Genomic DNA, 14,389 nt, shown 5'->3' on the forward strand with positions numbered 1-14,389 from the left:
AAGCCCAAAAGCAGGAGAGAAAGCATATCTCTCTCTCTCTCTCTCTCTCTCTCTCTCTCTCTCTCCTGTCATTGCTTCCCTGCTCTAATACTCAGAGAAATCCTGCTGCTAAACTTGGAGGTAGCATAAAGGCACTGTAACTAGTAGCCACTGACACCTTGCATTCCTTGTCAGATGGGATGAGAGGGTCAGAGGAGCTGATGATGGAGCAACTCTCTCATCTGAGAAATTCACTCTACCACCCCAAACAAAGGTTGTGGGCACTGGAGTAGTCTCAGAAATTGGCAGTGGGCTCTTCTGAGATCCCTGGGCCCTCAGCAGCTGTTGGATGATCAGTTCTGCCCTGTTCGTAGATGTCTGCGCAGAGCTCATATTATGATATAAAAAAGGTGACCGGTCAACCAGCTGTGATTTGACAACTGCCATGTTTATGATGATGACATGGAAATTACAGAATTTGCATATGGTTGAAATGGGTAAACAAACTACAGCCCTCATTGTAGTGTTTTAATGCATTGTAGTAATCAGTGCTGAAGAAAAAAAAATGCCCATCCATGACTTGAGGTATCCCAGTGTGTTCTTTTTTTTTTTTTTTTTTTTTTGGTAAATGTTTTATTTATTTATTACAGATGCAGGTAAGGAAAATTGGATAGACTTAGGGCTAGGACTACATAGGTTACACATGAGGGTGGTGGCCATCGATTACAACAAACATTAATCCAAACGAAATTAATAATCAATACAAAAATTATCATATTCTTTAACCCTACTGGTTAATATTTTTCCTCTAACCTTATCTATCCCATCATAAAAAAAAACAATTCAGACTTTTACTTATACACTCTTCTTACCACTAAACTAGTCTCTAAAATAAAATCTTTCTTATCTAATTCTTAATTTCTAATATGACATCTAAAAAAGAAGTCTCTGATTACAATGGTATTACCTCCTTCAGTATCTCTTATAACATGTTATACATCATTTTCCATAACTATCCAATCAAAAAAGGCTTCAAATTTTTACTTATAGATTCTTCTTACCACTAAACTAACCTCTAAAATACAATCTATCTGATTCTTAATTTCTAATATCACATCTAAAAACAAATATCTCCAATTACAATAATATTATACTTCGCTTATCCACAATACTTATATTCCAAAATTGCAGTTCCATCTAATTTATTTCATAAGTATCGTGAAAATTAAAGTGGTAATTTTCACGATACTTATATTCCAAATTCCCTTTTCATCCACTTTAATTTAATCTAATTAATAAAATATTATATCTTAATACCACTTAATTTCCGCAATATTTATATTTCAAATTTTCATTTGCATCTATTTTAATTTAATATGTTTAAAAAAAAATTCTATTTATTATTCAACCATTTTGCCCTTCTTCTTATTGTTTACTTTGTACTCTATCTTTTTGGTGTTCCTTCTTAGTCCTACTAGTTCTTCCACTTCTTCTTTTTCTTCTTAAGTTCCCCCCTCTGTTTTTCTTTCTTCTTTTTCATTTTGTTATTCTTGAATTCAATCCATAAATTCTTCCTCTTCTTGAGACAGCTTGCTATCTGAACATTTCATCTTTTTTCTTCCTTAAGATTCTCAGTTATTATGACATCTGCTTCTTCCATCTCGTGTCCCATTTCAAAATACTCCACTTCTTTAACTTCACCTGACATCTGATCCATTCTTTTTTCTTCTCTATTGTTTATAATCTGTTCCCGCGAGTTTACAAGGGAGGAGCTTATTTGCCCAATTTGTTCAGAGAGTTCTCTGACTTGTTGCTCCATTTCTCTTCTAAAATCCATCAGAAAGTCCACCAACAAGGCCTGGCTTTCACGATCATCTTTTAGATTTTCAAAAGCCATTTTTATCAACACCAACTCGAGCCACTTCCTACAGGGCTACTTTCTAATTTTGTATCCAGGGCTACTTTCCAAATTTTTATATCAAAAAAAAAAAGTCAATCAAATCCACAGTCAAATTAGGTTAGTATGCCTTTAAATGACCAAAAGAAGAAAGAAAAAAAATTCAAGCCTCTTGCTGAGAAACCGAAACCGAAAGTAGCAGAATCCAGGCTTAAATAAAGGCTTTTTGCTGGGAAAATGAAGGTAGACTTTATTTCCTTCGTTGAAGATTACTTATTTATTTCTCTTCGGTACATACCATTAAAAAAATATAATCTTGTACTTACTCCAGCAGGGGAAATACCAATTCACCTATTCCCCCCCTGGGTGGCTAATGGCCAGCGTGAATAATCTTGAATTATCTCCTCCTCCTCCAGACTTCTTACTTACAGTTCTCAGTAAAACTTTTTAACGAGCCAAGTTCACTCACTCTTAATAGCTTTTTTCGCTGCGATGTTGTATCTAGGCCGTGGGCGGACGGGTTTTCAGCTCTCCGAGCTTCTCAAAGATGGCGCCCGGGATAGATATGCTTCAGCACAGAGCAAAACAGAGAGAAATCCTTGAAATTGCCTGTTTCTAAGGACTCCCCCGTTCAAGCTCTCAGCTCTTCGTACCGTCTTCCTGGCACCGAAGCGTGCCTTAGTTGTTTAGGCACATGAAAACATATCTATTTCGCAGTCTCTTCGGGAACCCCCAAAGTTCACTGCAACTTCGCTGAAAGTTAGCTCCGCGCCCCGAGGTATCCCAGTGTGTTCTTGATGTATAGTAATACTGCTGAAACTGACCCAGTGTTTAAAGGTTTAGCACTCTGTTCTAGGATATAGAGGTTTCACAACTTGTTTTGTGTGTTCTTTTGCTTCTCTAGATCAGGGAGTCCTGCATCCTTCAATGGAGTGTGTAGGAGGGGCAGAGTTTGAGATTAGCCAAGATGGACAAAGATCAGTGCAACATAGTGGTTTAGCAAAGGGCTTTCTCTGTTTTTTTCAGGTCTGGATGCAGAGAAACTGAATGAAAATGGAGGCTTAAGGCCTACCAATAGAAATTTGTCCAAAAGAAAAAATGCAGTGAAGGTATGACAGGGAGATTCAGTTAAAATTATAACACAATTCTGTCTATTAAGACACCTCTTGTCTGAATGTCCTATTCATCACTTTTGTACCCCACACTTCCTCCAAAGTGTTATCAGGGAACTTACACTGGTGTTATACCATTTATTGTCCATTTTCTCCTCCATTTGCCTCAGTGTCAGCAAGCTAGATTCAGCTGAGTGATGATGACTATCCAAAGACCAGAGTTCTACTTGGCCCAAGCCCCAGGTGCATCTGAGGAGTGACTGTAGGTGCAACCTACTTTCAAACAGGTGTGTACATGTTAGCATCCACTTTCCAAGTTGTTGTTCAGGCTAGAGTGGCTCTGGAGAGTGACCGAGAAGGGGAAGAGATGGCAGTGGCAGGTGAAGCTCCTGCCAGATCTTAGGAGCTTGAGTTGCTGCCATCCCCCCCTCTTCAGCACTTGTTGGAAAGCAATTAGGAAGAGTGACTTGATTTGAGACCAGGTGACCATCCACGTGGGTGTAGTTTGTGGGCAGGCATGGCATGCATGGGCATCCCTCACAAGTCCTCTGTCTCCTCCAACCTACAGGCTCAAGCAGCTGCTTTGCACTGCCTCATGGGAAAGATAATCCTGAGCAGAAGTGAAACTTAGGCCTCCTCAGCCCATCTAATAATCCATCCTCACCATCACATCAGCTTTCATGCTCAATGACTCAGTTTATGTTCCAATTATAGCTATGTCTCAGTGCAGGTTTGTAAAAGAATCTGTAGAACGAGCAAATGTCCTCCTAACCTGTTAAAAGCTAATCTTCGTACAGTCTTTGGTAGTTTATACTGGGGCAGGATGAAGGTGAGGGCAGAAGACTTGGTCCAGCTGTTGTTCACTTGACTGCCAGTCACTAGCTTCTGTGTCATCTGGTGTGGGAGACCAGTGTGTCACCCCCATGGTGGACCTTCTCCCATGCAGTGGGTGGGACAACGACCTGGGTAGTTGTTGTGGTGATGTACCATCGCCCTGCCTCATTGGTTTTTTTTGGCTATATCCTTTGATAGAACAGAGATATTTAAACGTGGTTTGTTACATTGCATTCTGCATGAAATTGCACATCAATTGATATATAACATGATCGCATTATTCTTACAAACCATGACTTTAGCAATTTTGGTCACTTGTGGTGTCACCGCTTTGTTTTCTGGTTTTTTGGTCATAACTTTTGAAAGAATTGAGATATTTCACTCTGTTTTTTATTGCATTCTGCTGTAAATTATGCATCAAAGTATATAGTATACCATGTTGGTATTATTCCTACATACCACAATTTTGGTCACTGGTGGTGTCACCCCCCCACCCCACATGTTACCCGGTGCAGCCTGCATGCCCCCCTGCACTGCTCTAGTGACTGGCCAGCCCTTTCTCTTGATTAATTTCAATCTCTTCACCTTTTGAAGAATATAATGTAAGTGGAAAGGAACCTCACCTTCACCTTCTGGCTATAATTATTTTGCACTGTTACCTGTTTGGAAATGGCATTCTCCTTGGGAAACCACCATCTTACATCTTCTAGCTGGCTCCATTGCAGTTAGCACTTTGAAACTCATGCAAGGTGACAATTGAAGCTGTTTGACCAAGAGAACCATTTCGTTTTTTAAAAGTTACTGCATGTTAATGAGAATTCATACAGCGCTGCAGTTGGTCTGTGACAAAATTCAGTTGGATAAGGATTACAGCCCCAAGCAACGTTTGCAGTTCTAACAAGCCCAGAGTTTATTTATTACAAAGAGGTATCGCAGGCAATGACTTGTGTGTTAATTCTGATCTGCTTTGATGAATGCCATCAAAGTTTCTGCCGGAAAGAGAAGCAGACACTGCAAAAACAGTTGAATTAAGGCAAAGTTTCCTGCTTTTAGTGGCACAGCACCTGCTGGGCACAGGAAACTGACACATCTTAGATTCAAGGCTTGCCTGCTGTCTGTTTTCATTAGAGACATTCCTGATGTCTGCAGCATCTGATTTTGTTGTGTGTGTTTCAGTAAATATTGCAAATATATTCTGTGGTCTGCACCAAATCCTGTGTTTTGTCCTGATTACTGGGATACTGAGGCTATATAGCTGGTGTCTTATAAAGCAGATTCTGGCTTTACTGCAGTGTACCTTCATCTTGTGAATGGTCTTTCAGACAAACAGCTGAGCTCACAACATTTTATCTTGTAGCCATTGTTTTACATTTTTTCCTCTTCCAACCAGAGGGACACATTATTTTTTCAAACCTTTTAAATTTGATTGTGCCTATGCCTATATACTTCTTATTCCCCAGGATACACATATGTCTACTTCCCCAGCACAACCTTGAACTAAGGCAATCACATAGCAATTCCTGACTCCTCAGGCCTGAAAATGTGCAGCCCCATGTATTTTCTGTAGGAGTACACACTCTATGCATATGCTTTGTGTGTTGAAGAAACCAGCACAACAGAGGACAGACCTAAGACTTGCCCCCAGGTTTAAAACATACGTCATCAGAACACCAAATGGGGAAATGCATATATAGACTGAATGCCCAAACTAGTGACTGAGGTGGAGGAAACGAAATACTACATGGAGTCATGCGTGCAGGTAGAAATATAGGAGGACTGGAAAGTATGTGAAAGGCTCTACTCTCAGTAGTGTGAACAGGGCATCACACTTAGGTGGAAAAGTGATATACGTAGAATCCTCCAAATGCAAAACAGATAACCTCCGGTTGTTCACTGTCTAATCCCACATATGTTTTATTGTGCAGTTTGAACCAATGCGATGTTCACCTTAACTATGAATAGCAAGCATGGAAGGGGCAGCGAAATTGCAACACAGTGTGCAGAAGAGCTTTAGTTTGTCCCGTCCCCTCTACAGTTTGGATCTTGCTCATGTCCCCCACACTATTTTTGAAATTTAAAAGTTTCAGTTGGAAATCCCCTATGCCCTCCTCTGCTGTTTTCCCTAGTTTTGCTGCCTACCTACTTGCTACTTAATGCAAAAGCTAACATCCCATTGGGTCACATGACATGATTAAGCTCACACATGACTGGATGCTAGGATTCCAGTGTGCTACCTGTAGAGCAGGAAGAGGCCTGCTAGAAGGTCTCCTCAGTCCAAAGAGTCTGACTAACTTGTGACTAACTTGTGACTAACATAAGTTCAGATAGTCCAAGCAAGCGAGTGATGTCCCATGCAGTGGGAGAAAACAGAAAGTCAACAGGGGAACCATCCAAACTGGCCCCAGGAAAGTCTTCCATCAGCCCTACCAAGAAAAGCAAACCTCCCCCATCAAACCTTCTCAAGCAAAACTGCCCTTCTAAGGAGCATGCTTACCAACCGCCAGAGAAGCGGTTGGCCCTCTGGATGGTGAGGGAGGGAAAGGGGAGATAAAAGGAGACTTAGAGATGGCAGAGAAATTAAATGAGTTCTTTGCATCTGTCTTCACGGCAGAAGACCTCGGGCAGATACCGCTGCCCGAACGGCCCCTCCTAACCGAGGAGTTAAGTCAGATAGAGGTTAAAAGAGAAGATGTTTCAGACCTCATTGATAAATTAAAGATCAATAAGTCACCGGGCCCTGATGGCATACACCCAAGGGTTATTAAGGAATTGAAGAATGAAGTTGCAGATCTCTTGACTAAGGTATGCAACTTGTCCCTCAAAACGGCCACGGTACCAGAAGATTGGAGGATAGCAAATGTCACGCCTATTTTTAAAAAGGGAAAGAGGGGGGACCCGGGAAACTATAGGCCGGTCAGCCTAACATCTATACCGGGTAAGATGGTGGAATGCCTCATCAAAGATAGGATCTCAAAACACATAGACGAACAGGCCTTGCTGAGGGAGAGTCAGCATGGCTTCTGTAAGGGTAAGTCTTGCCTCACAAACCTTATAGAATTCTTTGAAAAGGTCAACAGGCATGTGGATGCGGGAGAACCCGTGGACATTATATATCTGGACTTTCAGAAGGCGTTTGACACTGTCCCTCACCAAAGGCTACTGAAAAAACTCCACAGTCAGGGAATTAGAGGACAGGTCCTCTCCTGGATTGAGAACTGGTTGGAGGCCAGGAAGCAGAGAGTGGGTGTCAATGGGCAATTTTCACAATGGAGAGAGGTGAAAAGCGGTGTGCCCCAAGGATCTGTCCTGGGACCGGTGCTTTTCAACCTCTTCATAAATGACCTGGAGACAGGGTTGAGCAGTGAAGTGGCTAAGTTTGCAGATGACACCAAACTTTTCCGAGTGGTAAAGACCAGAAGTGATTGTGAGGAGCTCCAGAAGGATCTCTCCAGACTGGCAGAATGGGCAGCAAAATGGCAGATGCGCTTCAATGTCAGTAAGTGTAAAGTCATGCACATTGGGGCAAAAAATCAAAACTTTAGATATAGGCTGATGGGTTCTGAGCTGTCTGTGACAGATCAGGAGAGAGATCTTGGGGTGGTGGTGGACAGGTCGATGAAAGTGTCGACCCAATGTGCGGCGGCAGTGAAGAAGGCCAATTCTATGCTTGGGATCATTAGGAAGGGTATTGAGAACAAAACGGTTAGTATTATAATGCCGTTGTACAAATCTATGGTAAGGCCACACCTGGAGTATTGTGTCCAGTTCTGGTCGCCGCATCTCAAAAAAGACATAGTGGAAATGGAAAAGGTGCAAAAGAGAGCGACTAAGATGATTACGGGGCTGGGGCACCTTCCTTATGAGGAAAGGCTACGGCGTTTGGGCCTCTTCAGCCTAGAAAAGAGACGCTTGAGGGGGGACATGATTGAGACATACAAAATTATGCAGGGGATGGACAGAGTGGATAGGGAGATGCTCTTTACACTCTCACATAATACCAGAACCAGGGGACATCCACTAAAATTGAGTGTTGGGCGGGTTAGGACAGACAAAAGAAAATATTTCTTTACTCAGCGCGTGGTCGGTCTGTGGAACTCCTTGCCACAGGATGTGGTGCTGGCGTCTAGCCTAGACGCCTTTAAAAGGGGATTGGACGAGTTTCTGGAGGAAAAATCCATTATGGGGTACAAGCTATGATGTGTATGCGCAACCTCCTGATTTTAGGAATGGGTTAAGTCAGAATGCCAGATGTAGGGGAGGGCACCAGGATGAGGTCTCTTGTTATCTGGTGTGCTCCCTGGGGCATTTGGTGGGCCGCTGTGAGATACAGGAAGCTGGACTAGATGGGCCTATGGCCTGATCCAGTGGGGCTGTTCTTATGTTCTTATGTAACTCTAATTAAATGTGTTATGGGGCCTGATCCTGATGAAGACCATAGCTCAAAGGAAGAAGGATATTTTCCCCTCTCCCTGTTTTTCTGTTTAAACTGCTGCAGTTTTTACAAGACAGCCAAAATTTGGGATAGCCATTCCCTTTGGATGGGAATTTTGGAAAAACAAGGAGAAAAAGAAAGAGTGAAATCCCATATGCAATGATCAAGTCCAAGCCTGACCCAGCCATGAGGGATTCTCCTGCTTGCTCTACTTTGCAAAAGGTGGTGGCAGGGCTGCAGGCTCAGCAGGAGAATGACAAGTCCAACAAAGATAGTGCGATAGCGAGAGAGTACACGTACAACAGCTTGTGTATACTGGTGGGGGTAGGGGTGCAGCAGAATGTGGGGGTGAGTTTGGGCAACATGTTGCTTCAGGCAGCCCCATGTTAGGCCGAATGACTGTTTTGAGCGAAAGAAGGAGGTGCTTCCAGTAGGAACAACAATAGAATCCATAGCTGCAAGAGGTTAATTTGCTGAAGAACTGAATTGTAATCCCAGTGCATTTTAAGATAAGTCTCTTCAAGGGCCTAGAAGATGCACAAACAGATAATGTATTACTTTTATGAACATCTAAACAAGAAAGAGCAAATATATCGTAATCATGAAAAAATTTTCATTAAATAAAGGAAATAAAAAACAAACAATCCCCTTAAATAAAGAGCTAGAGAATATAACAGGGTTATAAAAAACGCAAACCTGTTTGCAGTGGCAAGCAGCGACCCACGTCTTGCGTGACCCTCAGCCTTGTAGCTTGTGCATGTTGACTTTAGTCCACTTGAAGAGTTTAAAGGAGCAGTTGATCGGATCAGTGGAGCATCTTGGCATGGGGTGAGAGTTCCAAAGTTCACACTGAGGCTCGCACAAGGTCAAGGGTATTTATCCAGTCTTCCCAAGAGGGATATTATTCTGATCAGATCTCACAAGAGCGAATTTCAGAAGCTCTGGCTAGCTAATGGCCCATAAAAACCTTCCTTTCTGTGTCTTCATAAACACAACACTGTTTCTAACAACTCGCATGATGCAGTGCAAAATAGAAGTGATGGATGAAATATCCTGCATATATTTAGAACCCGTCGATATTTGGAATCAGACTGTTATGGTAACCACCCAAACACCTTTATCTGTAACCATCCAAACACCTCTATCATGACAACTGAGCCTGTCCATTAATGGATTGCTGTAAAGGAACAACAGAAACTAAGGGGACAGACTGGGGAAAAAACTAAGCTGGGGGAAAAATCCACTCGTATTGCTTTGCACCAACAAGAAATATTCCTTGGCTCTAGATGGGAACTTCTCTAGCCAGCTCTTGTAAAAGCATTTGTCTTGCCTTTTTATTTAGAAGTACCTGGCTGTCATACAAAAGATGCACAAATGCAACTTGTACTATGGTAAGTTCAAGTTGGCCCAGAAGAAAAGCCAGTTTCAAAAGAAGGCAACTATCTGTGCCGGGTTGACCACACATAAATCCAAAAACTTGAAGGGTAAAGCCTGATGATGTCACAAAACCACAAATCCTTGAAAAATATGGGAAAATGGTACCAGGATGGAGCTCATTGGTAACTGCATGGGGCACTGTGGAGGGGGGTGGTGGTGATTCCACATCAGATGGGCAGAGGAAGGGTAATATGGGTTCCATCTCACCTCAATAAGCAGAGTATGCAATTTTCTGTGCAGGAAGGGGGTTGATTCCATATCCAGCATGAATGGCATAAAGTCGTTTCTTGTTCTTTTGACCCCTTCCAATTGAATCCACTAGGGAAGGGGGGCTGCTGCTGGCATCGGCTCACACAGACCCCTTCTGAATAAGTTTTCTAATTAACTTGCCTTGCCTTGCCTTGAGGAAAGGGTGTGTCCACCTGGGAACCCCCGTTTTGATGGAGGTACAGTGCTTGGTGCTCTGTAGGGGTGGGAATGTAACTCCTGACCCTCCCCAGACTTAGGAATCCCCTTTCTTTCATTCAGGAGTGAGTCTGCCTCTTCTTCCATGCGGTGGCTTGTCCCCTCCTCCTCTGCCTCTAGTCTTCTCTTGTCCTTGTTGCCCCTTTTCCCTCTTTCTTCTGCCTGTGTCTTCATTCCCCCCAGTCCCCAGCAGCACCTCCTTTCAACCTTCCTTTGCTCCATCTGCTTCTTCTGTGTGCTGTTCTGACCTTGTGGCCTCTTGGTCCTTCTTTTCCCACTTCCTCTCTCACCTCTCCTTCTTGCTCACTGCCTGACTGCTCTGCTCTTGTTTCTCATCCTCCTCCATCTCTCTCCCAGTTTCGCTTTCTCCTGATTAGGTTCCCCCATACAGCTGCCTCTGACCATGGCTGGCTCTGGGGAACCTGGGGAACCTTCAGGTGTCCCAAAGTTACCCACTTGGTGAGATGAGGTTCTTGTGGACTGTGTGATCCTGCTGGTGGCACTGGAACTCCACAGTCCCATTGTTAGCCCCCAAAAGTCATGAGATTAACCTGGTTGCTCCAGCATCTGAGAAAAAAGTTGGAGAAACAAGTTATTTATTGCAAACTGGTAAATCCAGATTCTGGGGTCTGTTGCTTGCTTTAGAGTCCCATTTTATTATGAATTCACAATATCCTGTATAAAAGGCAGTTTTCTTCATGGCCATGAATAGAAGAGAAGCCATGCCAGAAAATCTGCTCATGATTGTATGGTAATATTAGTGTCAAGCGATGCTGCTGTCAAGGAGGCTGCAGTCACGCCTGAAATACCTGACTTCCTACAATCTCCTGAGTTTCTGATGTTCAGCAAGGTCAGGAACAAGGATAAGAGAAAGAACCCCTGGTTTAATGGATTTGGATCATAGGAATATGTATTCCTGTGGCATATGATGTGAATCAGGGCCTGTTTTATGCCATCACTTATGCCTACATAACCGTTGAACTTGCCTCTTTTAATCCTCATATGAATACATGTTCAAGGGATAAATCGGAGGTTGGAATGAGTTTGGAAGTCATTTACCCCCTCTTGGTAAGCATAAGAGCTCTTGACTCACTTTCCTTTAATCCTCAATGAAGTGGTCATATAAGCAAAAGCCAGGTTGGTGGATGAAAGCCAGTATTCTTAAGAAACACATCAGTGGCATGCAGATGACCCTGGATAGTCAATAAATGGTTTAAACACAATACCTTGCTTGTGTTTGTATGCTGGAACTGCATACTGCAGGAGTAGAAACTTGAGATAACAGACTTTAGATTTCCAGAATGCAGTTCAGCATAGGTGGAGAGGCCAAGAAAGCTTCCACAGCATAGAAGGAGATCTCAAGAACCAGTGCTTGATCAACAGAAGTAAAACCATTAGTCTTTCCTTTTAACAGTCTACATTTTATTTTGCTTATTTTAAAAAATGCTTCTTTCTGACTGGAAAAAAAAAATGTTACTGACTGTAATGGGAGCAGAATTGTAATTTAATGGGTTACAAAGTCTTGCCGGCTTCATCTGTTGAGATCCATGACTCAATATCAGGGGCATAAGGTTAGTATTTCTGTGTTTTCAAAAAAGAAATTGGAAGCTCTTCTTCATACATTTCAATTTTTTTTCCTTTGACATTTCAGTTGCTCTAATTTGTACAAATGCAATGAAAATCCTTCTCTTTTCATCGTGGTATTTGAGCTGCATCTCTGGTGTTGCTGCAAGCAGCAGAACGGTTGGCGGAGACCTGCCACTGCTGCTTTCTTTTGCTGAGTTTGAGCAGCTATTATGGGGCGAAATAACGTTTTTGCAAGGCTGCTGGGAAAACCGATGTAGCTGATCCCTGAGCAAGAGTTAAGCTAGACAAACAAATGTCAGCTTGGCAATGATGTACATGTTGTGGGGGGGGGATTTGCCGGGATGAGGGACATTTTAAATCACACACACAACACGACTTATTTTTCCCTTTTTCATCTAAGTGCAAATCATATAGCAACTGGGGACAAATTTTTGAAAAAGTCAGAAAGCTATAAAGACGACAGGAGAGATTTGTCTTCCTGCTGAAAATTATAGAGCTCAGTAATGGAATAAGCAGAGGCAGCATGTAAGGAAAAAAAAATTACAGTGGCACATTTGGAGAAACAAGAATTGAAGTGTCATGCTGAGGGAAACAGAACAGCCTAGAAGGAAACACTTTGGTCTAAAGAGGTGTTCTTCCCCTGCCCCCACCACCAGCCCCACTGATCATTTATATTCTCCGATTTTTGAATAGCCTGGGTTGATTGCTACATCCATTCTTAAGAATCTGATCTGGTTTATGGGTGGGAAGCCTTCAGACTTGCAGGATCTAAGGTTCCCCCACCCCTTGCTATTGCATTTGTTTACCCTCCCTGCCTCTGAGGAATAACATCTACATGTAACATGGGCATGTGTAACATTGGGATGGGCACATGTAAACACATGCACACCCCTCTTGCAAGCACACACAGGAGAATTACCCTTATTCACACTCTCTGATATGTTCACACACACGCCTGATTAGCTAGGAGCTTCACCTGCTCAGCACTAGAGCCATGTCCATCCTCTCCACCCACTGTCATGTACCAGATTCGGATCATTAACATGAGAAACTGTGGAGGAGGTAAGGGCTGAGTGGAGGCAACCACTGTTTATTATGATTGCATTATTATTTGCACAGGTTAAGTTGTAACACAAAAGAGCCTCCTTTCTCCAATGTAACCTTCATCAATTCTAGCTAAGTAAGGCTCTTTTTATGTGAATAAGTATGCCACAACTTGTTAATCTCTGAAGATGCCCAAGATCAGGGGTGTCCAAACTTTTTGGCAGGAGGGCCACATCATCTCTCTGACACTGTGTTGGGGGCCGGGAGGAAAAAGAATTAATTTACATTTTGAATTTGAATAAATTTACATAAATGAATATATTAGAGATGGAACTTACATGAATGAGTGAAGGTCTTGCAATAGGTCAAGGCCTATAAAAGGCCTTGCACAAAGCAAGGCCGTCTTTCCTTCGATGCCACTGCTGCATCACAAATGTGAAACAGCAAGCAGTGGAGGGAGCCCTCATCCCACAGCTCATGCGAGAGGTTGAATAGTCACCCTCATGCTGAGGGCACTCGTTTCGGGCAAGCATGGGCTCCAGCAAGTCTCTGGAGGGCCAGAGTCTCATTGGAGAATGAGGGCTCCCCGTGGGCCGCATTGGGAATCCCCGAGAGCTGCAAGTGGCCCGTGGGCCGGGGTTTGGGCACCCCTGCCCAAGACTATGCAAATAGAATAATACTGTATAGCACAAGTACTGGTACTGTACTGGTCCTTGGCACATTGGAAAGGGGAAAATGCCAGTCTGCCACATCAGATGGTATGAGAAGCACTGCTATAGTGCACCAGATTCCACATCTCATATTTTATAATTCAGGGATTGAGCATAAGTGAGTTTCAGAGTACAGATCCATTACAAGAAACTTGATAATGATGAAGGTGATATGCTGTATAGTTCAGAGGTTATTATATAATTTCACCACTTGTGGCTACATTTGTGCCTTCCTATTCCTCCAAGAACTCCAAGGACAAGGGTGGAAGTTTAGCTTCACAGCATCTCTTAATGTAGTGTGTTATATGTCCTATTGTCCCAGGGCACAATCTGAAGATACGTGATTCAACAACCATGCTGAAGTTCAGCAAATCTGGCTCTGGTTGGTGCCTAGGTGGGAGGCCTGGGAACTCCATATACACTATCTAGAATTTCATGACAGAAGAAACTCTTTCTCAGCCTCAGTTGCACTTTGGGGAATAATACTGTTTACCTGGCAGGGTTGTTGTAAAGATTCTGTCAGGATAATACTTTTGAAGAACTTTCTATGCTTGGAAAGTGCTGTACAAATGTTAGTATAAATGAATGTTACAAAATTGTCGTTTTATGGTTCTGTTTTCTATGGCAGTTGAATTTGAATTTCTAGTAAGCTTGCTGCAAACAGATTATCTGGCCTGGAACATTGAAAAAAAATTCTTTTTGTCATTTCAGTTATTGCCGATGGGTCACTTGAGAAAAGCAGCGATGATGTGGGAAGCGAAGAGGACTTGTATGACGACTTCCGAAGTTCCAGTCATCGTTATGGCCACTCGGGCAGCGGCGGTGGTGAACAACTTGCTATTAATGAGGTAGCGCTACTGTGGGTGCCTAATGAGCATAAGATACCACTTCC

The 14,389-nt window shown here is 42.8% G+C and overlaps 1 protein-coding gene across 4 annotated transcripts in view; it reads left to right on the forward strand.

Moving 5' to 3' along the window:
• Nucleotides 1-14,389, forward strand: part of ARHGEF4 (Rho guanine nucleotide exchange factor 4) — a 207,665-nt gene that overhangs the window by 130,846 nt on the left and 62,430 nt on the right. For all 4 annotated transcript variants that reach the window (XM_066620908.1, XM_066620909.1, XM_066620910.1 and 1 more), the window contains one exon: nucleotides 14,209-14,345. In XM_066620908.1, the coding sequence (XP_066477005.1) occupies nucleotides 14,209-14,345 (137 nt within the window). The remainder of the gene's footprint in view (nucleotides 1-14,208; nucleotides 14,346-14,389) is intronic.

The sequence above is a fragment of the Tiliqua scincoides genome, chromosome 3, assembly GCF_035046505.1.
Source record: "Tiliqua scincoides isolate rTilSci1 chromosome 3, rTilSci1.hap2, whole genome shotgun sequence".
Lineage (NCBI taxonomy): Eukaryota > Metazoa > Chordata > Lepidosauria > Squamata > Scincidae > Tiliqua > Tiliqua scincoides.